Below are 27996 nucleotides of genomic sequence, written 5' to 3'. Positions count from 1 at the left end.
TCGAATTTGACCTATAACACGGACGGAAGCGGAAGTAATAACTCTTGTTGTTACATCGTGTTTTCTGGGACGTATGGCCAACGCTTTTATTTACAAAAAGTACATCACGTATCGCTAAGTGTAAATATAGATATATCTATAGATACAGAGGATTTCTGCTTATCTGTATTTATTGATCTAAAGCACACCAACATTGGCTGTGGAGCTAGCCAACCTTAGCGGGCTGCTCCGCAATCTAGCCATCGTTTTTCCAGTGTTGAACAACTAAAGTGCGATTACGTTCATTCAACAATGGCAGATGTTACTGCGCGTAGCTTGCAGTATGAATACAAAGCGGTGAGTATGAAATTGAACTAAGTTAGCTAACGTTAACTACTTGGAAATATGTTCACTCAGGCTGTTGTTTTGTTGCGCCTACGTATCTAGTTCGCAGTATATAACGTTAGTTAGCGTAGCTGGATACAGGCTTTTAACTTTAACAACCAAAACTGACTAAAGTTACGGGTTACTAACCAGCCGCGCTAGTACGATCAGTTACCAGCTAGCTAGCGAGACAAGTTCGTCTGCTAACTCGACAGTTGATTGTCCAATGTTGGGAAACACGAATTCCTCAAAATAAGTTGTTTTTGAGCCTCAGTAACTGTATAACCAGCCAACATAATAACAACTTGGTGTAGGGAAGTTTACATTGCATTACAGTTCCTCATTTTATATTTTGTGTCTTGTCCAATAATAGAACTCTAACTTGGTCTTACAAGCGGACCGTTCGCTCATTGACCGCACAAGGCGCGATGAGCCCACGGGAGAGGTGCTGTCCCTGGTGGGAAAGTTGGTGGGAACCAAGATGGGTGACAAGTCCCAGAGGACCAAACCTTCAATGCAAGGAGAGAAACGGGCAAAGTAACTACAAGTGCCTCTTCATGTCTATTTCCTGGTGCATGTCTGAATCACTTCTTGACTAACTAACCCACATATGACTCTTCCTTCCACCTTTGTCTTTTAAACTGTGCAGGAGGAGGAAGAGAGATGAGGACGGGCACGACATGAATAAGATGAAGGGCTTCACCCTCCTGTCAGAAGGCATTGATGAGATGGTGGGCATTGTGTACAAGCCTAAGACCAAGGAGACTAGGGAGACCTACGAGGTCCTTCTCAGCTTCATCCAAGCTGCCCTGGGAGATCAGGTCAGAGAAACAAACAATAAGGCACTTGTGCAATTATGTCTGTCTCAAGAGTCACTGATTTGAAAAGATTGAAGAACACTATGCAGACAATATATACTGGTGGAATTAACCTCTCTAGGGGGTGTGGGACGCTATCGTCCCACCTGGCCAACATCCGGTGAATTTGCAGAGTGCCAAATTCAAAAACAGAAATACTCATAATAAAAATTCATAAAACATACAAGTGTTATACATCGGCTTAAAGATTAACTTGTTGTTAATCAAGCCGCGGTGTCAGATTTCAAAAAGGCTTTATGGCGAAAGCATACCATGTGATTATCTGAGGACAGCGCCCAGCTCACAAAACATTACATACAGTTACCCGCCAAGTAGATTAGTCACAAATGTCAGAAATAGCAATAAAATTAATCTCTTACCTTTGATGATCTTTGTATGGTTGCACTCACAAGACTCCCAGTTACACAATAAATGTTTGTTTTGTTCGATAAAGTCCTTCTTTATATCCAAAAACTTCCATTTTGTTGGCGCGTTTTGTTCAGTAGTCAAATGGCTCGAAGGCAGTCACAACAGGCAGACGAAAAATCCAAATACTATCAGTAAAGTTCGTAGAAACATGTCAAACATGTCAAATGTTTATAATCAATCCTCAGGTTGTTTTTAGTCATTATAAACAATAATATTTCAACCGGGCCAATAGCTTCGTCAATATAAAAGAAAAACAAGAAAGGCGCGCTCTCGGTCATGCGCAGCAAACAGCTCTGGGGACTCCTCACTATCCACTGACTCAGTGGTCTTACTCCCTAATTTTTCAGAATTACAAGCCTGAAACAACTTCAAAAGACTGTTGACATCTAGTGGAAGCTATAGGAACTGCAATCTAGGTCATAACCATTGACATACTGAGAAAAGCACCCACATGAAAAATATCCCACTTCCTGGATGGATTTTGCTCAGGTTTTCGCCTGCCATATCAGTTCTGTTATACTCACAGACATTATTTGAACAGTTTTGGAAACTAGAGTGTGTTCTATCCAGATCTACTTTTATATGCATATCCTAGCTTCTGGGTCTGAGTAACAGGCAGTTTACTTTGGGCACGCTTTTAATCCGGAGGTGAAAATAGTGCCCCCTACCCTAGTGAGGTTAACAACGTTCTATTCAAATCAATGACTTAAATATGCCTGTGATGTGTGTCTGTGTCTCCACAGCCAAGAGACATCCTGTGTGGAGCAGCTGACGAGGTGCTGGCTGTGCTGAAAAATGACAAGATGAGGGACAAGGAGAGACGGCGTGAAGTGGAGCAGCTACTAGGGCCTGCAGATGACACACGCTACCACGTGTTGGTCAACCTGGGCAAGAAAATCAGTGACTACGGGGGTGACAAGGAGCTCCAGAACATGGGTAAGGAAATGAACACAATGATGAAGGAATGTTTACATTATGTTCACTCAACTGAAACATGACATTATTTTAGGCTAGTATTATGCACTCAAATTAATCAATGTTTCAACACACAGATGACAACATTGACGAAACATACGGGGTGAACGTCCAGTTTGAATCTGATGAGGAGGAGGGTGATGAGGACCAGTTTGGGGAGGTGCGAGATGATGGCTCAGATGAAGAGAGTGAAGGAGAGGAAGCAGACTTGGGCTGCACCCTGACGGCCAACGTAAGAACCCTCGTTTACATGACAGCACACACGTCTGTGTTCATACTAAACCACAATGTATTTTTTTTAACCATTGCACTAATGAAACATGTTCTCCGTGTTCCTCTGTAGCTTGGTGTGACAGGTGATGTGATGACAGCCAAGAAGAAGGAGCTGCACCCTCGTGACATTGATGCCTTCTGGCTCCAGCGTCAGCTCAGCCGTTTCTATGACGATGCCATAATCTCTCAGAAGAAAGCAGATGAGGTTCTGGAGATCCTCAAGGTGTTTGTTTTATTTGTTTCAGTGTGTCTGTGTGGTTGCCTTGGTCTCTGACTGACTCCCTGTCTCTGTATTCCACAGACGGCCAGTGATGACAGAGAATGTGAGAACCAGCTGGTCTTACTGTTGGGATTCAACACTTTCGACTTCATCAAAATCCTTCGGCAGCATCGGCGGATGAGTGAGTACCTGTCATTTCCACAATGGAGAACATCACAGCCTGCGTTGCCAAATTTGAAAGGTCACTCATAATCAATTTACCTTCACAGTCCAGTACTGTACCATGTTGGCAAGTGCTCAGAGTGAAGCAGAGAAGGAGAAGATTGTAGGAAAGATGGAGGCAGATCCAGACTTGTCCAAAGTTCTTTACCAGCTGCAGGAGACTGAGAAGGAGGATATTATTAGGGTAAGACGCCATCTTCATTGTTGCATTAATCACTGGATAAATCATTGTTTCTATACTGTGTAATATAAACATATCGGAACAGACTGAAATAAATAAACAAATGATCACCTTAACATTTCATGTTGGTTCCCTTGGTCTTAAACAATGGCTGGTGTTCCATGTCTTTAGGAGGAGCGATCTCGCAGGGAGAGAGTGAGGAAGTCTCGCGTGGACAATGACTTGGAGTCTATGGACATCGACCACGGAGAGGTGAGGAGGAGAACCATGAATAATGCACACACTAATATAGCCCGTCTACCCACTGTGTAGTACACAGACGATTTGCACATACATTGCAAACATGACACGCATGTTGCAATTCCACAGGTATTTAATATGAATACATTGATGCTAAATACTAACTTGAATAATTTACCCCCCTCTCAGTCCATGGCCCCTAAACAACTGCTGGACCTGGAGGACCTGGCCTTCACCCAGGGAAGCCACTTCATGGCCAACAAGAGGTGCCAGCTACCAGACGGCTCCTTCCGCAAGCAGCGCAAAGGCTACGAGGAGGTGCACGTTCCTGCCCTCAAGCCCAAGCCCTTCGCTGACGATGAGGTGTGTGTTTGTGTGCGCCTGTGCATGTTTTATTTTTTGCTGTAGTCAGTACTGAGGCTTCTAGCAAGTGGGTGGTCTTGTTAATTCATTAATTTATTATCTGTGTTATTAGGTGCTGGTGGCCATTGAGAAGCTTCCCAAGTATGCCCAGGCAGGTTTCGAAGGATTCAAAACACTGAACCGCATCCAGAGCAAGCTGTTCAAGACTGCTATGGAGACAGATGAGAACCTGCTTGTGTGCGCTCCTACGGTTAGTAAATAAACCACGGTCAATTATAATACTTCTCCCCACAATACACTGCTCAGCACGCTGTCATGTTGCATGTGTTTCGAAAGTGCCACTGTCGAACTCTGTTATGTTTTCTAACTTATCACTATGTATGGTTTCCCTCTGTCTTTTCCCCTGGGTGCCTCCAGGGGGCAGGAAAGACCAACGTGGCCCTGATGGCAATGCTGAGGGAGATCGGCAAGCACATCAACCTGGACGGAACCATCAACTTGGACGACTTCAAGATCATCTACGTTGCTCCTATGCGCTCGCTCGTACAGGAGATGGTGGGAAGCTTTAGTAAGGTGAGACTTGTTGTCCTTTCTATGGGGTCAGAACTCAGTGTTCAATGCTGTCAAGGGCTTGATTTGCCAAGGAAGCTGTGTTTGTATAATTAATCATAAGGCATAATGTCCTGTTTGATCAGTTTTGCTTGTCTCCCTCCATCCCAGCGTCTGGCCAGTTATGGCATCACAGTGTCTGAGCTGACTGGAGACCACCAGCTGTGTAAAGAGGAGATCAATGCCACCCAGGTCATCGTCTGCACCCCAGAGAAATGGGACATCATCACGCGCAAAGGAGGCGAGCGCACCTATACCCAGCTCGTGCGCCTCATCATCATTGTAAGTACAGACGCTCAAACGGTCCTCTTGTGGACCTCATGCATGATCCTTCAAGTGTTTAGTCAAACATCCCATATTATTACATTTCCCAAGCATTTACATTCTTTTACATTATTTTTTAAACTAGTTCTAAACTCATTGGGTGTAAGTACTGTATATAACGGAGTGTGTCTTATGGTCAGGATGAGATCCATCTGCTGCATGATGACCGCGGGCCAGTCCTAGAGTCTCTGGTGGCCAGGACCATCCGCAACGTGGAGCTGACCCAGGAGGACGTGCGTCTGCTGGGTCTCAGTGCCACCCTGCCAAACTACGAGGACGTGGCCACCTGCCTGCGTGTGGACCCCGCTAAGGGACTCTTCTACTTCGACAACAGGTCAGCCAGGGCTCAGGAAGGAGGGACAATCTCTTCTACACTCATAATCCCACTTTAATAGGTTTTATCGTGTGAGTGGTTGCATTGTCAGCATAAGACTAACAGTCTTTCCTGTCCGGTAGTTTCCGCCCAGTTCCTCTGGAGCAGACGTATGTGGGCATCACTGAGAAGAAGGCCATCAAGCGCTTCCAGATCATGAATGAGATCGTCTATGAGAAGATCATGGAGCATGCTGGGAAGAACCAGGTGAGGCCAGCTCAGTCTAGTGTTCTTCTATTTTATTACATTTCAATTTCCCAATCCCCAATTTCTATCTTGTCTTATTGCTGCAACTCTCCAACGGGCTCGGGAGGCAAAGGTCGAGTCATGTGTCCTCCAAAACAACATGACCCGCCAAACCACACTTCTTACAGGGATACAAACTAGTCACCTTTCTGCAAAATTTGCCGTTTTGAATCCAAAATAGGTGACTTATGTGATTCGTGTAGATCCGATGAGACATGTTTGAGGGGGGGACCACTGGCTGCATTGAACTAGTGATGCGTGTTTGGAGCAATACTGGCTGTATCCAAGGCTCAGCCAGTCGTTCACATCACGCAACTGAAGAGATTGGCTAGTTACAGCATCAGCGCACGTTCTGGAAAGACAGCAGGAGAGTTGAAAGGCAGTTTACCGGTTAACTTACAGCAGCGCGTCCCCTGAACGATAACTAAGGTAGGTGAGAAGCCTGACCACAGAGACGAGGGTGAGAAGGGGATGAAGTGTACTTCATGAGCTGTAACCGAAAAACAACTGGCATTTGGAACGTTTGATGTGAGGGAGAAAGTGTGGTAGGACAAGTATTGTTAGCATTGTTAAGTATTTTGCTAGCTGGATCGAATTATCCGTTTGGTAGCCAGAGAAATGTTGAGCAACATTAGCCAACTTTACTGATCAAATAATTGAGTTCATGGTGTGAAAATTAGCAGACTAATAAAGTTAGACAGCTAACGTTAGCTAACTAACATTACGTCAGATGAGCTAACGTTAGTAACCTCACCAATTCGCTATAATATTAACTGGTAACTTTATACGACTCCTTGCCGTTCCTCAAGTTATGTGTTAGTTGCTTACTGGACCCTGGCAATCTGTGTGACATGTTGACTAGATAATAAACTAACTACAATCTGTGAACTAATGTTTTCCCTTTACAATATGTGGTTAATTTTCAGAATGAGAGAATTAGATGAAAAATGAGATGTTGCTTGTTAAACAAGTATAGCTGGGCCTGGCTTAAACTGGATGCCACTAGGTGAAAGGAACACCACACACTTTCTCACTTTTTCAATACAGTGGGTTATGCCAGGTGTACTCTCTGCCTGAAAGAGATCAATTATGCCAACAAAGGGTATCATGCTGTGCTGGCACATTGTAGAACAGATGTCCACAGGTAAAGTGTAAAGTGCAGTGTAAGCCAAAGATATTGCTTTTGTTGTGTTGAACTTGACTGACACGTGTGTGTGTGTGTGTGTGTGTGTGTGTGTGTGTGTGTGTGTGTGAGTGGGGGGATTATTACATTTTTTTACTCAGTGAACTTTATTTTTGCACACATGTAGCCTTAGAGCAAAAATAGAATACCTGTTTGTTTCATTCTATTTCTATTTTAGATGTTTTTTCCCCAAGTATAATATTTAGAAGTGTGTGGTCACAAGCGTTCTATTATAAAGGTTGTCATGGCTAACTGCAATATTAATGTATTGTTTTTTCTCAAGGCTTGAGTGTCATTTGCAGTGAAGTCTAGGCAACAAATTACATTGGATTGCTTTCTTTACATTTGTTTAGCTGTGAGTTAGTTTCACATCAACTACTTTTTATTTTACACACAGAGACTGATGATTTAGATCATATTCTTTGTTTAATTCGTTAACCTGCATTTCCCCAGGAGGGATTTTTTTTAACGTGTTTCAGTGCAAAAAAAAGTGTCCCCTTTTTGGGCCCTCACCAGTTTGCATCCCTGTTCTTAACACCTGCCTGCTTAACACAGAAGCCAGCCGTGTTGGAGGAAACATTGTTCAACTGACAATCAAGGTCAGCCTGCAGGCGCACGGTCCACCACAAGGAGTCACTAAAGCGCGATGAGCCGAGTAAAACCCCCTTCGGCCAAACCCTCCCCTAACCTGGACAACGCTGGGCCAATTGAGGCGTGTTCTGTAATCATCATCTGACTCCTCATTGCGACCAACACAAAACATGAGCTCTAGAAAATCTCAATGTCTGTTTATCAGAGGAAGAGCAACAGAGAGTTCCACAATCTAGTATCCCTGTGCTAACTTGTGTTTGTTAGGTGCTGGTGTTTGTCCACTCCAGGAAGGAGACTGGGAAGACGGCCCGGGCCATCAGGGACATGTGTCTGGAGAAGGACACTCTGGGGTTGTTCCTGAGGGAGGGCTCAGCCTCCACCGAGGTCCTCAGGACTGAGGCAGAGCAGTGTAAGGTGAGCTCATCTGACTTGGAGACTGATTTTAGCTGTCAATCTATGCACTTCATTGAAAACCAAACCTTACAATCTGATTATAAAATAAAAATTCTCTAAACAGTACATACATTTTTTCATCCACCAGAACCTTGAGCTTAAGGACTTGCTGCCTTACGGTTTTGCCATCCATCATGCTGGTATGACCAGAGTGGACCGTACCTTGGTAGAAGATCTCTTTGCTGATCGCCACATCCAGGTTAGTCTCTTCTAAATCTCTACTAACCTCTTTCCCGTGCTCCTATACAGTCAGTTATTGTTACAATGTCACGAGACCTGTCCCACTGAAAAGGCTTTGTCCGTCTGTTTCAGGTGCTGGTGTCCACAGCCACATTGGCCTGGGGTGTGAATCTGCCTGCTCATACGGTCATCATCAAAGGCACCCAGGTGTACAGCCCAGAGAAAGGCCGATGGACAGAGCTGGGAGCCCTGGACATTCTACAGGTTTGTCTGCATTGGCTGGATTAGATGACTGAGATACATACACAGGGCTAGACTTCATTGTAGCACAGTGCAATTTGTTAGCTAAATAATCCTCAAACTCTGGCCGTGTTTGTGAGTTTGAATGACACCTCTCTGTGTACTGTGTTCAGATGCTTGGTCGAGCTGGACGTCCTCAGTACGACACCAAGGGAGAGGGCATCCTTATCACATCCCACGGAGAGCTGCAGTACTACCTGTCTCTACTCAACCAGCAGCTGCCCATCGAGAGCCAGATGGTGTCCAAGCTGCCAGATATGCTCAACGCTGAGATAGTACTGGGCAATGTGCAGAATGCTAAGGTGAGCGTATAACTGGGGTTCACCCCCCCCCCCCACACACACACACAACCAGGAAGTTTCGTCAGACGGTAATTGTCAAGCAAATAACTGTCGGTCTCACGGTAATTGGCCGCAAATTAACAAACACATTTAGCATCTTCTGGCCTCCACACAAGGTCTACAAACTACTGATGAATCCATGTAATATAGCCTACACCTTCACAATAAATCAATTATTTATTTTAGACAAGTCTAAAGAAGCATGATATGAAGAAAATGTCATCCATTTCAGAAGAACAGAATAGCATAGAGTTGTCCTTTATGTTAGGTGTGGATGTGGGATACACTAGTTCATTTAGCAGGCATAATTTGCTTAGAATTCCGTGGCATTATTTTATATTATGAAGAATACAATTGAACAAAACTGAATAAAATAAAAAATTATATTTTGAGGGAGTGCGCACATGCGGTTATTCTGTGTCAAGCGGTTAATAACAAAGAAATAGGTGTCTCCTATATGCTTAGTTATTCATGTAACTTTAGTTGTTCTAGAAACATTGGGCTGTATGTTTTGATTTTTAATACATTGCAAGGCTGCATGATGCGACTCTAAATGATGATTTGAAAAAAGTTGTTTGAAAGGCATGAGCTCTGCTTGTTTTTTTTGCGCAGACTGTACACACTCCAATAGTCTCTCAGTCACAATTTGACAAGCACTTGATAATGCCTATAATTTCACAGCGGCATCCCATTTTTGTGGCCATCATGCACCCTTAAAAAAATCCGTGCCTTTTGCGGCCAGTGACCGTTGTGCCCTTCTCCCTGAGTGCTGTGCGCTCCATCACGTGATTGGGTCTTTCTCACAGGCTACAAATGAAGACGGACACAAGGGGGACACATCTGTCGTGTCCTTATCCAATTCTGTCCGAGGTGCATATTGAAGATATTGGAAGAACCGTCCACATTCACTTTTCTATACCAACTTGAGGTCTAACGAACAGCAAAAGCACCAACCTTATGTCAATCTACTATCCTCCATAGTACAACAGTCAACCTATTCTGTGAGAGAAATAAATATTCCAAACAGTCTGGGACAGTTGTGGGATGCGATAGATCCCAAATGAATACAACCACTAGCATTAAAACACATTTTTTTTACGCAATGTGGCTGTTGCAACAGATCAGAACATTTGGCTTAAAATGTTGATAAATTATTAGGCTTTTTCACATTCTAAGCGCAGCAATGTACACATGGCAGTAGGCTATAAGCGCAGATATTCTATTAGCGGAAAATAGCATTTATCAAAAGTGACCGCCAATGCAATTATGCATGTACTGCTTTTATTCTAAAGGTGCATTTCTATGGTGAAAATGATCTTCCCCAAACTTGAAACTCACCTGCTTCTTAAGTATGCCAGTTAGGCTCTACACCCCTTGTAAAGCAGATTAATGTCCTTCATTTTAAGAAGTTATTTGGACACTTTAGTTGTGATACTAACCTTATTAAAACATATAGGCCTATGGGCTAGGCTACATGAGGTGTGCAACTATAATTTGAAAAAGTTGCCAGAAAAAGGGCATTGTTTCTTATGCAGGGCACCATTCACAAGTGAAAATATATATTTCACGTGATATTGTCACCCATCAGACTATTCTTGATTTAATCTTGAATTTACATATACTAAATAATATATGTGTGAAATTTGTTTTGATTTAGAATGGACCATTATGCACCTGTATCAAAACAGGGGCAGCGGGAAAAAATGCACGTCATCTCTGCATTTATGTAGCGAATGGAAGATGCTTTTCCTATGGTTTATTTTCATGACAGCCAGGTAGGCTATACTCTTGTTGTAAAGATAAACAATGTGCTTAATATTTGGGAAGTTGAGAAATAAATATAGTAGGCCTAGCCTATAGAAAGCTGATGGCATTCTCCTCTTTTTAATAGAGGCCGTCACTGTTAACTCGCGCAATTTCATAGCCTATAGAAATGTTGAGCAACATGAGCTCATGGGCTCTCATGAAGTGTTTGATTAGATTTTCAAATACATTTTCATTGATGTTAGAGGGACAGTAGAGTGCTGAGTACCAGGCAGTTAGCAAGTTTGGTAGGCTACTAATGAACAGCAGCATCAGAGCTTGGAGAAGCCTAATTACCATGACTGAACGGTCATGTGGAATTTGACTGCCTTCATAACTCATGACCGCCGGTGTGGCGGTAACAACTCACCACAAATAACCATACAGACATGCTGTGGTGTGCTCTTGAGACTGCACTTTACCTGTACAGAAACTGGTCGGCTAGAATCATTAGTGCTCACTCCTCTCTCGTTGTCTCCTCATCAGGATGCAGTGAACTGGCTGGGCTACACCTATCTGTACGTGCGTATGCTCCGTAACCCCACCCTGTACGGGGTCTCCCATGACGACCGCAGCTCTGACCCCTTGCTAGAGCGCCGCAGGATGGACCTGATCCACACTGCAGCCAACGTGCTGGACAAGAACAGCCTGGTTAAGTACGACAAGAGGACCGGCGCCTTCCAGGTACACATGTTATTATACATGTTATTTTTGTTCAGGCGGATCAATGACCAATTGCAAACTCTCTTCAAGATTTTAAGATGGTGAAAGCAAGGATTATGCTATTGATATGAAAGAGACAAATTAATGTGCATAATAGATTATATTTTGGGCAACTTTTTTGCATCCTTCCCTGAAGGTTACTGACCTGGGTCGCATCGCCAGTCACTTCTACATAACCCACAACTCCATCCAGACCTACAACCAGCTGCTGAAGCCCACCCTTAGTGAGATCGAGCTGTTCCGCGTCTTCTCCCTCTCCTCAGAGTTCAGGAACATCACTGTCAGAGAGGTATGCACCACTCTTGGGGGGGGGGGGGGCTTTTGGTTGGATCTACACAACTAGTTACTAGTAAAATGCTATAGATACATAAATATTCACGTGGGGATTTATTTCAGGAAGAGAAGCTGGAGCTGCAGAAGCTTCTGGAGAGAGTTCCCATTCCAGTGAAGGAGAGCATTGAGGAACCCAGTGCTAAGGTATACTACATGTGTCAATGTTGTCACTGATCAGACCTGGGTTGAAATACTATTTAGGGTATTTCAATTACTTTCAAAGACACTACATTTTTGTTGTTGTTGAAAAGACAAACACATGAATATTGGAATGTATTTGGAAATACTCAAATACACTGACTCAAATACACTTCTGTGCATTTAACCCAGGTATTTGAAATAAGTATTTTAAGATCATTTCAAATAGTAGGCTATTTATAGGAAATCCAATCGAAGTAGTTGATTCAGGCCACATTATTTGAAAATACTAAAACACACAGAAAATAAGTGTTTAATTAACAAATACACATATATTTGAGCCCAGGTCTAACACAGATCAATGATATGGTACACCACTGCAGTATGTATTACTAGAGCCCTGTTGGTATGAACCAGTTCTGAGGTGTGTGTTCTTATTACAGATCAACGTGCTGCTCCAGGCTTACATCTCTCAGCTCAAACTGGAGGGCTTTGCTCTGATGGCTGACATGGTCTATGTGACACAGGTAAGCCCGTGTCTGTTTGCTTGATTTGAGAGTTGTTTTAAGTATGTTACCAGTCTCTGACTGTTAAAGCTGGAATCTTTAGTTGCTACCTACATTTTTTGTATAATTATTTTACAGTTGAAGTTGGAAGTTTACATACACCTTAGCCAAATACATTCAAACTCAGTTTTTCACAATTCCTGACATTTAATCCTAGTAAAAGTCCCGTGTTTTAGGTCAGTTAGGATCACCACTTTATTCTAAGAATGAGAAATGTCAGAATAATAGAAGAGAGAATGATTTATTTCAGCTTTTATTTCTTTCATCACATTCTCAGTGGGTCAGAAGTTTACCTACACTCAATTAGTATTTGGTAGCATTGCCTTTAAATTGTTTAACCTGGGTCAAACGTTTCGGGAAGCCTTCTACAAGCTTCCCACAATAAGTTTGGTGAATTTTGGCCCATTCCTCCTGACAGAGCTGGTGTAACTGAGTCAGGTTTGTAAGGCCTCCTTGCTCGCACACACTTTTTCAGTTCTGCCCACAAATGTTCAATGGTACTGAGGTCAGGGCTTTGTGATGGCCACTCCAATACCTTGACTTTGTTGTCCTTAAGCCATTTTGCCACACCTTTGGAAGTATGCTTGGGGTCATTGTCCATTTGGAAGACCCATTTGCTACCAAGCTTTAACTTCCTGACTGATGTCTTGAGATGTTGCTTCAAAATATCCACATAATTTTCCTCCCTCATGATGCCATTTATTTTGTGAAGTGCACCAGTCCCTCCTGCAGCAAAGCACCCCCACAACATGATGCTGCCACCCCTGTGCTTCACAGTTGAGATGGTGCTCTTCAGCTTGCAAGCCTCCCCATTTGTCCTACAACCATAACGATGGTCATTATGGCCAAACAGTTTGATTTTTGTTTCATCAGACCAGGCGACATTTCTCCAAAAAGTACGATCTTTGTCCCCATGTGCAGTTGCAAACCGTAGTCTGGCTTTCTTATGGCGGTTTTGGAGCAGTGGCTCCTTCCTTGCTGAGCGGCCTTTCAGGTTATGACGATATAGGAGTTATTTTACTGTGGATATAGATACTTTTGTACCCGTTTCCTCCAGCATCTTCACAATGTCCTTTGCTGTTGTTCTGGGATTGATTTGCACTATTCGCACCAAAGTACGTTCATCTCAAGGAGACAGAATGCGTCTCCTTCCTGAGCAGTATGACGGCTGCGTGGTCCCATGGTGTCTACTTGCGTACTATTGTTTGTACAGATGGGCGTGGTACCTTCAGGCATTTGGAAATTGCTCCCAAGGATGAACCAGACTTGTGGAGGTCTACAATTTATTTTCTGAGGTCTTGTTAATTTGGATTTTCCCATGATGTCAAGCAAAGAGGCACTGAGCTTGATGGTAGGCTTTGAAATATATCCACAGGTACACCTCCAATTTACTTAAATGATGTCAATTAGACTATCAGAGGCTTCTAAAGCCATGACATCATATTCTGCAATTTTCCAAGCTGTCTTAAGGCACAGTCAACTTCGTGTATGTGAACTTCTGACCCACTGGAATTGTGATACAGTGAATTATAAGTGAAATAATCTGTCTATAAACAATTGTTGGAAAAATTACTTGTCGTGCATAAAATAGATGTCCTAACCGACTTGCCAAAACTATAGTTTGTTAACAAGAAATTTATGGAGTGGTTGAAAAACAAATTTTAATGACTCCAACCTAAGTGTATGTAATGGTCAGTCCTTGCATCCATAGCTCTGTCTGAATTTGAGAAAGGTGGCATTTCTCAAGGCGGCTGGATGAACGCTTTGTCTCACCTTCTGATTCTAGCTTTAACTGTGTTCTTCCTCAGAGTGCTGGAAGACTGATGCGAGCAATCTTTGAGATCGTCCTGAGCAGGGGATGGGCCCAGCTCACAGACAAGACCATGAACCTCTGCAAGATGATTGACAAGCGGATGTAAGTTAACCATTGCTGTTTATACCTAGTTTTCACTGATTTAAGACCTTAGTCTACAGTCCTAGTGAATTACATGATGAGGCTAGAATGAAATGTGACGTTCTTCCCTGTGTGGCTGTGTTCCTCCTACACAGGTGGCAGTCCATGTCTCCTCTGCGTCAGTTCAGGAAGCTCCCAGAGGAAGTCATCAAGAAGATTGAGAAGAAGAACTTCCCCTTTGAGCGCCTCTATGACCTCAACCACAATGAGATTGGTGAGTCTGCTCTGCAGTCTGCTCCAAATGCCCCACCTCAGACCTGCACAAACTAACACTACATTCTCATTGATTCATCCCCGGTTGTTAAAGTCCTTCTGTCCCTCAGGTGAGTTGATCCGCATGCCCAAGATGGGGAAGACCATCCACAAGTACGTGCACCAGTTCCCCAAACTGGACCTGGCCGTCCATCTGCAGCCCATCACCCGTTCCACACTGAAGGTGGAACTCACCATCACACCAGACTTCCAGTGGGATGACAAGGTTAGTGGTTTCTAAATGTGGATCTGTTTTAGTACCGTCAAGCTATAGTAGTTTAACAGGATTCACTTACTGTAACACACACACAAACCGTTAACACTGCTCTCTGTGGCCCATACAGGTGCATGGCTCATCGGAGGCCTTCTGGATACTGGTGGAGGATGTGGACAGTGAGGTCATCCTACACCACGAGTACTTCCTGCTCAAGGCCAAGTACGCCCAGGACGAGCACCTGGTCACCTTCTTTGTGCCCGTGTTTGAGCCCCTGCCCCCGCAGTACTTCATCCGTGTGTCCTCGGACCGTTGGCTATGTGAGTGACATTCCTCTGGCTAGATATTATATATATATGTTTTTTTTTTTTGTGGTTAAGAGCATTGGGCCAGTAACCAAAAGGTCGCTGGTTCAAATCCCCAAGCTGACTAGGTAAAAAAAAATGTTGTCTGTGTGCCCTTGAGCAAGGCACTTAAACCTAATTTCTCCTATAAGCTGCTCTGGATAAGGGCTTATGCTAAATGTCAAATGTAGTTAATTAAACTGTATGAGAAAATATAGACTTTAGAGGATGTCCATTGAAAATGTATCTCTCTCTCTCCTTCTCTCAGCCTGTGAGACGCAGCTGCCGGTGTCTTTCCGACACCTGATCCTGCCAGAGAAGTACCCCCCTCCCACTGAGCTGCTGGACCTGCAGCCCCTGCCTGTGACAGCTCTGCGTAATGCCGCCTTCGAGACCCTCTACCAGAACAAGTTCCCCTTCTTCAACCCCATCCAGACACAGGGTAAGATGGCACCATGTTGGCTAACAGTTTCTCACTGCACCCATCTGACCTCTTAAGACCAATGGGGCCCATTCAATGACTTCGATCAGGCACATGACTCTATACCTTTTGGTGCTTACACTGGGAGTAAGCTGTGTGGTATTGTCCGTCTTCCTCCAGTGTTCAACGCTGTGTACAACAGTGATGACAACGTGTTTGTGGGAGCCCCGACCGGCAGTGGGAAGACCATCTGTGCTGAGTTTGCCATCCTGAGGATGCTGCTGCACAACGCAGAGGGCCGCTGTGTCTACATTACACCCATGGAGGCCCTGGCTGAACAGGTACAGTTATCAATATGGACTGTTTTTACATTTACATTGTTTACCAATGTTGGATTAAAGCAAGTTTATATTTTGGGTTCTGATGGGGCAGGACAGTAAAACTACGCTCGTGAGGCATTTAGAAATTATATTCCTCAAGAATCAATGGGTACATATCATTAATTTAGATGTAGGAACTGCACATTGCCCCCCTTTTTAACATAATGTTGTTTTCATCTGACTTCTAATTGTTTGCCCATTCCTTACACCTCTGTTTAATATCTTCCTGTGTGTGTCCAGGTGTTTGTTGACTGGCACCAGAAGTTCCAGGATGCTCTGAATAAGAAGGTGGTGTTGCTGACGGGAGAGACCAGCACTGACCTGAAGCTGCTGGGAAAGGGTGACATCATCGTCAGCACCCCGGACAAATGGGACATCCTGTCACGCCGCTGGAAGCAGAGGAAGAACGTCCAGAACGTCAGCCTCTTCATCGTGGACGAGACTCACCTCATTGGAGGAGAGAATGGAGTAAGTCCATGAATCCTAACTGATAAAACCTATATATCCACCTGCCTAGTGTTTTGATTAGATATAAACTATACAATACTTGTTTGGCATGTGAAGTAAAATACATTGATATTCACACTCGTTGTCTTGCTTGTAGCCTGTGTTGGAGGTGATCTGCTCCAGGATGAGGTACATCTCGTCTCAGATTGAGCGTCCCATCCGCATCGTGGCCCTCAGCTCCTCCCTGTCCAACGCCAAAGACGTGGCCCACTGGCTGGGCTGCAGTACCACCGCAACCTTTAACTTCCACCCCAACGTCAGGCCTGTCCCTCTGGAGCTGCACATCCAGGTCTGGACCATGACTGTAATGTCTTAACATGTTATCATCATCAACCTGCCCCCAATAAGGATTTGGCCATAAAATCTGTTATCGTTTGGCTGGGTAATATCATCTGCTCAATTGAACCTCATTGTAATGCCTGTCTCTCCTCAGGGCTTCAATGTGAGTCACACCCAGACTCGCCTGCTGTCCATGGCCAAGCCAGTGTACCACGCCATCATGAAGCACTCCCCCTCCAAACCGGCCGTGGTGTTCGTCCCATCCCGCCGACAGACCCGCCTCACCGCCATTGACATCCTCACCTTCTGTGCTGCTGACGTGGTCCCTCAGAGGTCAGACCCATAACCTCACCCTTTAATCTCTGAGGGGTGCAAGGGGTTAAAACTTTGAATGGGTATCCAGTAATGATAGGTGTAACCTGAGGTCTCAGAGCAGTAACGTGTCCCTGTCTCCCTGTAGGTTCTTGCACTGCACTGAGAAGGACCTGGCTCCCTTCCTGGAGAAGGTGACAGACGGCACCCTGAAGGAGACGTTGGCCAATGGGGTGGGCTACCTGCACGAGGGCCTGTCCACCACAGAGCGCAGGATCGTGGAGCAGCTCTTCAACTCAGGTACAACTTGGCCATTCCATTAGACCTGCTGATGCCTAGTTAGAGGAATTATGGGCCATGGTTGTTAAATGACATGCTGTGTCTGGTCCTCGGTCTGCAGGTGCAGTCCAGGTTGTGGTGGCTTCACGCTCCCTCTGCTGGGGAACCAACATCTCTGCTCACTTGGTTGTTATCATGGACACCCAGTATTACAACGGAAAAATCCATGCGTAAGTAGCTACGACACTGGTTTTGGTGATGACTACATTTCCTAATCTATACCCGTCAGAACCTCCTACTGCCTCAGGTTGAGTGTGTGTTAGTGACCATGTCCTCTCTGTCCCCAGCTACGTGGACTACCCTATTTACGATGTGCTCCAGATGGTGGGCAAGGCCAACCGGCCCCTGCAGGACGATGAGGGACGCTGTGTCATCATGTGTCAGGGTTCCAAAAAGGTACGTTGGCAATATCCTCATTTACTCGCCCACCCCATTTTCACTCAGGCTCTCTCCATCTCTCATACTCCATCATTCTGTCGTTTATAACCTACTCTCTTTTTCTCAAATGTAGGATTTCTTCAAGAAGTTCCTGTATGAGCCCCTGCCGGTGGAATCTCACCTGGACCACTGTATGCACGACCACTTCAACGCTGAGATCGTCACCAAGACGGTGGAGAACAAACAGGACGCAGTGGACTACCTGACCTGGACCTTCCTGTACCGCCGCATGACCCAGAACCCCAACTACTACAACCTGCAGGGTGAGACAGACACTCACAGCACTGCGACTGCTCTCTACTGTTGACATTCTTACAGATGGGCGATACAGGTTTTTGGACTGTATGCCTTTTAGTTGAAGTTGATTTATTTTCCAGACATACAGGTAACTGCCAAAATAAAGGAAACGCCTAAATAAGGTGTCTTAATAGGGCGTTGGGTCACCACAAGCCGGAACAGCTTCAAGGCACCTTGACATAGATTCTACAAGTGTCTGAAACTATTGAAGGGATGCAACACCATTCTTCAATGAGAAATTCCATAATTTGGTGTTTTGTTGATGGTGGTGGTAAAACCTAGCTCAGGCACTGCTCCAGAATCTCCCATAAGTGTTCAGTTGGGTTTATTTTACAGTCGTGGCCAAAAGTTTTGAGAATGACACAAATATTAATTTTCACAAAGTCTGCTACCTCAGTTTGTATGATGGCAATTTGCATATACTCCAGAATGTTATGACGAGTGATCAGATGAATTGCAATTAATTGCAAAGTCCCTCTTTGCCATGCAAATGAACTGAATCACCAAAAAACATTTCCACTGCATTTCAGCACTTGCTATAAAAGGACCAGCTGACATCATGTCAGTGATTCTCTCGTTAACACAGGTGTGAGTGTTGATGAGGACAATGCTGGAGATCACTCTGTCATGCTGATTGAGTTCGATTAACAGACTGGAAGCTTCAAAAGGAGGGTGGTGCTTGGAATCATTGTTATTCCTCTGTCATCCTGCCCAGCATTTGTACACAATCATGATGGGATGTTAATGGCTTAATTAACTCAGGAACCACCTGCATTCACAATACTTTGTATCCCTTATTTACGCAAGTGTTTGTTTTATTTTGGAAGTTACCAGTATATGTGTAGTCTTCTGTTAAACTGCTGCTCTCCATCTCCCCTGCAGGCATGTCTCACCGTCACCTGTCAGACCACCTGTCAGAGCTGGTGGAGAACACCCTGCATGATCTAGAGCAGTCCAAGTGCATCAGCATCGAGGATGAGATGGATGTGGCACCTCTTAACTTGGGCATGATCGCTGCCTACTACTATATCAACTACACCACCATCGGTGAGAACTACCACAACCAACAACCCACTCACGAAATATGGCTGTATCAGTCACATCACCTATACTGTGAACCATCGCAAAGACTAAACAACTGTTGAAATAGAATACATCCATCATTGAGTATATAACGTGTTGCTATGTACAACAGTTCTGGAGTTACTGACATATTTTATTTGTGTTTGTATCAGAGTTGTTCAGTATGTCCCTGAACGCCAAGACCAAGATTCGTGGATTGATTGAGATCATCTCCAATGCTGCGGAGTACAAGAACATTCCCATCAGACACCATGAGGACAACCTGCTCAGACAGGTAAACATACTAATGCACATCAATAATCATAATATGCATTTTGAGCAGACTCATAACCCACTCAAATACCCATGTAGAAGTGGAAAAAATGGAAATTGCTCACGAATACTAATCTGGAAACACTTTTCATTAATCAAATTGTATATGTGGTGTTTTCAGCTGGCCCAGAAGGTGCCACACAAACTGAACAACCCCAAGTTCAATGACCCACACGTGAAGACCAATCTGCTGCTGCAGGCTCACTTGTCCAGGATGCAGTTGAGCGCTGAGCTGCAGTCAGACACAGAGGAGATCCTCAGCAAGGTGAGGAGGAATGGCTGAGACATTGATAGATACTTTGGTGGAATCTTAGCTGTGGTAAATGGACTCTGTAGAGCAGTAAAGGCATCCACATATATTATGATAACATTTTGAGATGTTTTGGACATGGGCAAGGGTTTTTCCGGCTGTTCGGGCACAACTTTTTTTCTAGAGGCAAGCCGAAGTCTGAAGCCGAGGACTACACCCCCTCGTTCATTTATTTGGTCAACAGTAGGGAATCTTCAATTAAGTTATTTGTAATTTCTCTCAGACGACTCGTCCTCATGCACATTTTTTGAAATACTGCACCAAACATCCTAGTCAGAAGCAAAATTGTGTGGCTAAGATCTTGCCTGCAAAAATGTGTAAATTAATTACAGATTTCTTGAGTTCTTTGACCTTTGAGGAAGTGTATTTTGGCTATGGCAGGGATCATCAACTAGATTCACCTGCGTGCCAATTTTTTTTTCTTGAGCAGATGGTTGGGGGCCAGAACTTAATTACAAATAATTTGTAGACTGCAAGAAGCCCAAACATACAGTACCAATCACCTACTCATTCATTCAAGGGTTTTTCTTTTTTTACTTTTTTTCTACATTGTAGAATAATAGTGAAGACATCAAAACTATGAAATAACACATGGAATCATGTAGTAACCAAAAAGGTGTTAAACAAATCAATATATATTTTATATTTGAGATTCTTCAAAGTAGCCACCCTTTGCCTTGATGACAGCTTTGCACCCTCTTAGCATTCGCTCAACCAAAATCACCTGGAATGTTTTTCCAACAGTCTTGAAGGAGTTCCCACATATGCTGAGCACTTGTTGGCCGCTTTTCCTTCTCTGCGGTCCAACTCATACCAAACCATCTCAATTGGGTTGAGGTCGGGTGATTGTGGAGGCCAAGTCATCTGATTCAGCACTCCATCACTCTCCTTCTTGGTGAAATAGCCCTTACACAGCCTGGAGGTGTGTTGGGTCATTGTCCTGTTGAAAAACAAATGATAGTCCCACTAAGCACAAACCAGATGGGATGACGTATCGCTGCAGAATGCTGTCGTACAGTAGCCATGCTGGTTAATTGTGCCTTGAAGTCTAAATAAATCACTGACAGTGTCACCAGCAAAGCACTCTCACACCACCTTCATGGTGGGAACCACACTTGCGGAGATCATCTGTTCACCTACTCTGCATCTCACAAAGAGATGGTTGTTGGAACAAAAAATCTCAAATTTGGACTCATCAGACCAAAGGACAGATTTCCACCGGTCTAATGGCCCAAGCAAGTTTCTTATTATTATTGGTGTCCTTTAGTAGAGTGGTTTCTTTGCAGCAATCCGACCATGAAGGCCTGATTCACACAGTCTCCTCTGAACACTTGATGTTGAGATGCCTGTTACTTGAACTTTGAAGCGTTTATTTGGGCTGCAATTTCTGAGGCTGGTAACTAATGAACTTATCCTCTGCAGCAGAGGTAACTCTGGGTCTTCCTTTCCTGTGGCAGTCCTCATGAGAGCCAGTTTCATCAGTGTGTGATAGTTTTTGTGACTGCACTTGAAGAAACTTTAAAAGTTATTATGGGGTGGCAGGGTAGTCTAGTGGCTAGAGCGTTGGGCTAGTAACCGGAAGGTTGCGAGTTCAAACCCCCGAGCTGACAAGGTACAAATCTGTCATTCTGCCCCTGAACAGGCAGTTGACCCACTGTTCCCAGGCCGTCATTGAAAATAAGAATTTGTTCTTAACTGACTTGCCTGGTTAAATAAAGGTAAAAAAAAAAAAAATAATAATAATAATTTTCCAGATTGACTGACCAAGTCTTAAAGTAATGATGAACTGTCATTCCTCTTTGCTTATTTGAGCTGTTCTTGCCATAATATGGACTTGGTCATTTACCAAATAGGGCTGTCTTCTGTATACCACCCGTACCTTGTCACAACACAACACATTGGCTCAAATGCATTAAGGAAAGAAATTCCACAAATTAACTTTTAACAAGGCACACCTGTTATTAATTGAAATGCATTCGTGGAGACTACCTCAGGTAGCTGGTTGAGAGAATGCCAAGAGTGTGCAAAGCTGTCAAAGCAAAGGGTGGCTACTTTGAAGAATCTCAAATATATAATATCTTTTGATTTAACACTTTTTTTATTTACTACATGATTCCATGTTAATTTTGAGTTTTGATGTCTTGAAATGAAAAAGAAAACTGTAATGAGTGGATGTGTCCAAACTTTTGACTGGTATTGTATATCATATTTGACTAAAACATTTCAAACCTTGCTTACATCTGTATATGATCACGTGTCTCTATGCATGGAAATAATTGGGAGCAGATTTCCCAAATGTAAAATCATTTGAAGCTGATTTCCTGATGTTTTTACAGTTTTTATACATATGTCTCAAAAAATATATTATTTGTATAAATGTTTTTGAAAACTTGGGGGGCCAAATAGGCCACGAGTTGGGTAATCCTGGGCGATGAGATCTCAAAATGGACAAACAGTACCATTGCTGCTTTTTGTTCTCGTTTTTCAATCAAAGGTCTTTTAAGGGAGTACGCAAGCACACTCGTTCAATTCGACAAGCTGGTATCGGCTAGGTGCCAGCCAAACTGGAGCATGCTTACACCTTAAAACTGTGGTATGACCTAGTGTTAAACTGCTGAGAGAGCAGTGGGTCATAGAGTGTTATGCTAGTGTTTAAAATCTGTATATGGTTCTGTCTTGTCCAGGCTGTGCGTCTGATCCAGGCCTGTGTAGATGTGCTGTCCAGTAACGGCTGGCTGAGCCCTGCGCTGGCTGCTATGGAGCTGGCCCAGATGGTCACCCAGGCCATGTGGTCCAAGGACTCCTATCTCAAACAGCTGCCTTACTTCACCTTGGAGCACATCAAACGCTGCACAGACAAGGTAACACATCCACTACTCCCTGTTACTCTATCCATTTGTAACACTTTAATTTACCAGACAAGCAATGAACATCTTGCACGGGTGTGGATCTTGAACTTCCGGCGCCGACAGAGATGGCCGCCTCTCTTCGCGTTCCTAGGAAACTATGCAGTTTTTTGTTTTTTTACGTGTTATTTCTTACATTAGTACCCCAGGTCATCTTAGGTTTCATTACATACAGTCGAGAAGAACTACTGTATATAAGATCAGCGTCAACTCACCATCAGTACGACCAAGAATATGTTTTTCGCGACGCGGATCCTGTGTTCTGCCTTACAAACGGAATGGATCGCATGCAGCGACCCAAAAAAACGACTCCGAAAAAGAGGGAAACGTGGCGGTCTTCTGGTCAGACTACGGAGACGGGCACATCGTGCCCCACTTCCTAGCATTCTTCTTGCCAATGTCCAGTCTCTTGACAACAAGGTTGATGAAATCTGAGCAAGGGTAGCATTCCAGAGGGACATCAGACTGTAACGTTCTGTGCTTCACGGAAACATGGCTCACTGGAGAGACGCTATCCGAAGCGGTGCAGCCAACGGGTTTCTCCACGCATCGCGCCGACAGAAACAAACACCTTTCTGGTAAGAAGAGGGGTGGGGGTGTATGCCTTATGGCTAACGAGGCATGGTGCGATGAAAGAAACATACAGGAACTCAAATCCTTCTGTTCACCTGATTTAGAATTCCTCACAATCAAATGTAGACCGCATTATATACCAAGAGAATTCTCTTCGATTATAATCACAGCCATATATATCCCCCCCCCCCCAAGCAGACACATCGATGGCTCTGAACGAACTTTATTTAACTCTTTGCAAACTGGAAACCATTTATCCGGAGGCTGCATTCATTGTTGCTGGGGATTTTAACAAGGCTAATCTGAAAACAAGACTCCCTAAATTTTATCAGCATATCGATTGCGCTACCAGGGGCGGAAAAACCTTGGATCACTGTTACTCTAACTTCCGCGACGCATATAAGGCCCTGCCCCGCCCCCCTTTCGGAAAAGCTGACCACGACTCCATTTTGCTGATACCTGCCTACAGACAAAAGCTAAAAAAAGAAGCTCCCACGCTGAGGTCTGTCCAACGCTGGTCCGACCAAGCTGACTCCACACTCCAAGACTGCTTCCATCACGTGGACTGGGACATGTTTCGTATTGCATCAGATAACAACATTGACGAATACGCTGATTCTGTGTGCGAGTTCATTAGAACGTGTGTTGAAGATGTCGTTCCCATAGCAACGATTAAAACATTCCCTAACCAGAAACCGTGGATTGATGGCAGCATTCGTGTGAAACTGAAAGCGCGAACCACTGCTTTCAATCAGGGCAAGGTGTCTGGTAACATGACTGAATACAAACAGTGCAGCTATTCCTTCGTAAGGCTATCAAACAAGCTAAGCGTCAGTACAGAGACAAAGTTGAATCCCAATTCAACGGCTCAGACACGAGGCATGTGGCAGGGTCTAGAGTCAATCACGGACTACAGGAAGAAATCCAGCCCAGTCACGGACCAGGATGTCTTGCTCCCAGGCAGACTAAATAACTTTTTGCCCGCTTTGAGGACAATACAGTGCCACTGACACTGCCTGCAACGGAAAAATGCGGTCTCTCCTTCACTGCAGCCGAGGTGAGTAAAACATTTAAACGTGTTAACTCTCGCAAGGCTGCAGGCCCAGACGGCATCCCCAGCCGCGCCCTCAGAGCATGCGCAGACCAGCTGGCTGGTGTGTTTACGGACATATTCAATCAATCCCTATACCAGTCTGCTGTTCCCACATGCTTCAAGAGGGCCACCATTGTTCCTGTTCCCAAGAAAGCTAAGGTAACTGAGCTAAACGACTACCGCCCCGTAGCACTCACTTCCGTCATCATGAAGTGCTTTGAGAGACTAGTCAAGGACCATATCACCTCCACCCTACCTGACACCCTAGACCCACTCCAATTTGCTTACCGCCCAAATATGTCCACAGACGATGCAATCTCAACCACACTGCACACTGCCCTAACCCATCTGGACAAGAGGAATACCTATGTGAGAATGCTGTTCATCGACTACAGCTCGGCATTCAACACCATAGTACCCTCCAAGCTCGTCATCAAGCTCGAGACCCTGGGTCTCGACCCCGCCCTGTGCAACTGGGTACTGGACTTCCTGACGGGCCGCCCCCAGGTGGTGAGGGTAGGTAACAACATCTCCTCCCCGCTGATCCTCAACACTGGGGCCCCACAAGGGTGCGTTCTGAGCCCTCTCCTGTACTCCCTGTTCACCCACGACTGCGTGGCCACGCACGCCTCAATCATCAAGTTTGCGGACGACACAACAGTGGTAGGCTTGATTACCAACAACGACGAGACGGCCTACAGGGAGGAGGTGAGGGCCCTCGGAGTGTGGTGTCAGGAAAATAACCTCACACTCAACGTCAACAAAACTAAGGAGATGATTGTGGACTTCAGGAAACAGCAGAGGGAACACCCCCCTATCCACATCGATGGAACAGTAGTGGAGAGAGTAGCAAGTTTTAAGTTCCTCGGCATACACATCACAGACAAACTGAATTGGTCCACTCACACAGACAGCATTGTGAAGAAGGCGCAGCAGCGCCTCTTCAACCTCAGGAGGCTGAAGAAATTCGGCTTGTCACCAAAAGCACTCACAAACTTCTACAGATGCACAATCGAGAGCATCCTGGCGGGCTGTATCACCGCCTGGTACAGCAACTGCTCCGCCCTCAACCGTAAGGCTCTCCAGAGGGTAGTGAGGTCTGCACAACGCATCACCGGGGGCAAACTACCTGCCCTCCAGGACACCTACACCACCCGATGTTACAGGAAGGCCATAAAGATCATCAGGGACATCAACCACCCGAGCCACTGCCTGTTCACCCCGCTATCATCCAGAAGGCGAGGTCAGTACAGGTGCATCAAAGCTGGGACCGAGAGACTGAAAAACAGCTTCTATCTCAAGGCCATCAGACTGTTAAACAGCCACCACTAACATTGAGTGGCTGCTGCCAACACACTGACACTGACTCAACTCCAGCCACTTTAATAATGGGAATTGATGGGAAATGATGTAAATATATCACTAGCCACTTTAAACAATGCTACCTTATATAATGTTACTTACCCTACATTATTCATCTCATATGCATACGTATATACTGTACTCTATATCATCGACTGCATCCTTATGTAATACATGTATCACTAGCCACTTTAACTATGCCACTTTGTTTACATACTCATCTCATATGTATATACTGTACTCGATACCATATACTGTATCTTGCCTATGCTGCTCTGTACCATCACTCATTCATATATCCTTATGTACATATTCTTTATCCCCTTACACTGTGTATAAGACAGTAGTTTAGGAATTGTTAGTTAGATTACTTGTTGGTTATTACTGCATTGTCGGAACTAGAAGCACAAGCATTTCGCTACACTCGCATTAACATCTACTAACCATGTGTATGTGACAAATAAAAATTTGATTTGATTTGAAGCTGATCTCTCAATATATTTCTCAGGGTGTGGAGAGTATATTTGACATCATGGAGATGGAGGATGAGGATCGTAGTGGGCTGCTGCAGCTCTCAGACACACAGATAGCTGACGTGGCTCGCTTCTGTAACCGCTACCCCAACATTGAACTGTCCTACGAGGTGGCAGAGAAGGAGAATATCAAGAGGTGATTTAAATGGGGGCTGTTTGCGGTGTAGGGGAATCTTTGTGGGGAAATAGCTTGACCGAATATAAAGAGATTGGTACCACAGGAAACTGTCAATTTGCTTAGGAGTTTGATCATGTTTTTACTAGTTACTACTACTGCCCAGTGAATCTATAGAACATTGCGAATGAGAGAGAAACTGAGTAGGTGTCTGATCATATCTTTGTGTTCAGTGGAGGTCCAGTTTTGGTTCTGGTCCAGTTGGAGAGAGAAGAGGAGGTGACTGGGCCTGTTATTGCTCCACTCTTCCCCCAGGTACCTATCATCACCACCAGCTTGTCAGAACTCCCATATTGATTCATTCAAAAATCACAAACTCAAAAACTGACATTTTTAACATTTGATTGTTGTGTTATTGTTCCAGAAACGTGAGGAGGGCTGGTGGGTGGTAATTGGAGACCCCAAATCCAACAGCCTGATCTCCATCAAGAGGCTGACACTGCAGCAGAAGGCCAAGGTCAGTTAAATACCACACATCAATCTGATCTTGTGGAGCCAATGAATACCTGCAGGTAACTGCATATGTTTGACAAAATTGTTGCATATGGCTTGTGGGTGTAAAAACAAAGTAGACAAATAATCTTAAAGCACTCTGTCAGCAGTGCTTGGCCTCACTCTGTGCCCCTTCCTCCCACTGCAGGTGAAGCTGGACTTTGTTGCACCAGTGCTGGGCATTCACAACTACACACTGTACTTCATGAGTGATGCCTACATGGGCTGTGATCAGGAGTATAAATTCAGTGTGGACGTGAAGGAGGCAGAAAGCGATGGAGACAGTGACTCAGACTAATCGGGGATCTATAGATGGTGAGGAGCCTCCCCAGACTGGGATCAGTAGGGATTGTTGGTTTTGTTTTAGGTGAGGCATACACTGGTTAGCTGAGAACGTCACGAAAACGATGTGCACGCTTCAATGGGGCACAAGTCGGCGTTGTGATTCTGGATAGCTAGCAACAATGACAAGTAGCTGCCATATGGGGAATTGTAAGTGGCTCGTTTCATCTTGTTCTTGATACCATATCTTGTTTTGAGGTGTTATGGCTATAATTCGCTAGCTAGCTAACCAACAACTAACTATTTGAGACAAGTGCTCATATAGATTACATGTCAACAATCTTAGCCAACCCGGTCTTTTTTGCCCCAAAGTTGTGCGTGCGTCAGTTTTGTTGCTAATCCGTCTAGTTGTTTTTTCCCCTTGAATCTATTTTTGGACTTCTCATTATATGCTCTTGAGGTAATGTTAAACTTTTTCCACGTCTACAGTAGTTTTTGAATTTGGATCAGTCGAGAATGTAAATAGTACCTAATTCGATGTCAACCACAAGGTTTGAATTGTACATGAAAAAAGCATACTTAGTATTTTAGTGAAGTCATTGAATATTAAAGATTTGTCTACTATAACTGTTTCAACAACGTGATTAATATTGACCTGTTTTTTTTGTAAAATGCTTGTGCAGTTTTTTTTTTTACAATAAATAATTCAAATTGACCTGACTGCTTTGACTGTCAATTTAAAGGTAGCCTAAGTGTAATGACGTTGCCATAAGTAGCACTGCAGATATTGCGATGAACGAGGTGCAAGACTTCACTCTCTCACAGTGTCTATGCATGTGCATGGGTTCGCTT

The 27996-nt window shown here is 44.3% G+C and overlaps 1 protein-coding gene across 1 annotated transcript; it reads left to right on the top strand.

Annotated features, from left to right (window-relative positions):
• The first annotated feature begins 25 nt into the window (after nt 1-25).
• On the top strand, nt 26-27859 carry LOC135514153 (U5 small nuclear ribonucleoprotein 200 kDa helicase-like). The gene is made up of 44 exons (XM_064937394.1): nt 26-336; nt 737-900; nt 1013-1184; nt 2393-2585; nt 2702-2856; nt 2968-3120; nt 3199-3298; nt 3387-3523; nt 3692-3772; nt 3950-4123; nt 4236-4373; nt 4541-4696; nt 4844-5014; nt 5197-5390; nt 5513-5636; nt 7714-7863; nt 7991-8101; nt 8215-8346; nt 8496-8684; nt 11013-11210; nt 11386-11538; nt 11646-11726; nt 12164-12247; nt 14095-14201; nt 14336-14454; nt 14564-14718; nt 14837-15026; nt 15319-15492; nt 15652-15812; nt 16092-16319; nt 16456-16647; nt 16792-16970; nt 17098-17249; nt 17350-17458; nt 17576-17684; nt 17800-17989; nt 18906-19070; nt 19259-19380; nt 19540-19683; nt 22413-22589; nt 26171-26331; nt 26544-26625; nt 26735-26827; nt 27011-27859. The coding sequence occupies exons 1-44, from the start codon at nt 292-294 to the stop codon at nt 27158-27160; spliced, it is 6414 nt and encodes a 2137-aa protein (XP_064793466.1). The 5' UTR covers nt 26-291; the 3' UTR covers nt 27161-27859.
• Nucleotides 27860-27996: the final 137 nt, after the last annotated feature.

This window comes from Oncorhynchus masou, chromosome 25, assembly GCF_036934945.1.
Source record: "Oncorhynchus masou masou isolate Uvic2021 chromosome 25, UVic_Omas_1.1, whole genome shotgun sequence".
NCBI lineage: Eukaryota > Metazoa > Chordata > Actinopteri > Salmoniformes > Salmonidae > Oncorhynchus > Oncorhynchus masou.
Note: the sequence above shows the minus strand (reverse complement) of the source record. Positions and strands in the feature narration are given on the sequence as shown.

What these genes read in the sequence shown, in the direction of transcription:
- LOC135514153 (XM_064937394.1), top strand. Translation starts at nt 292, where the DNA reads ATGGCAGATGTTACTGCGCGTAGCTTGCAGTATGAATACAAAGCG. An exon ending in AGGTTCTGGAGATCCTCAAG is followed by an intron (nt 3,121 to 3,198) that starts GTGTTTGTTTTA and finishes TGTATTCCACAG; the next exon opens with ACGGCCAGTGATGACAGAGA. An exon ending in TTGCTGATCGCCACATCCAG is followed by an intron (nt 8,102 to 8,214) that starts GTTAGTCTCTTC and finishes CGTCTGTTTCAG; the next exon opens with GTGCTGGTGTCCACAGCCAC.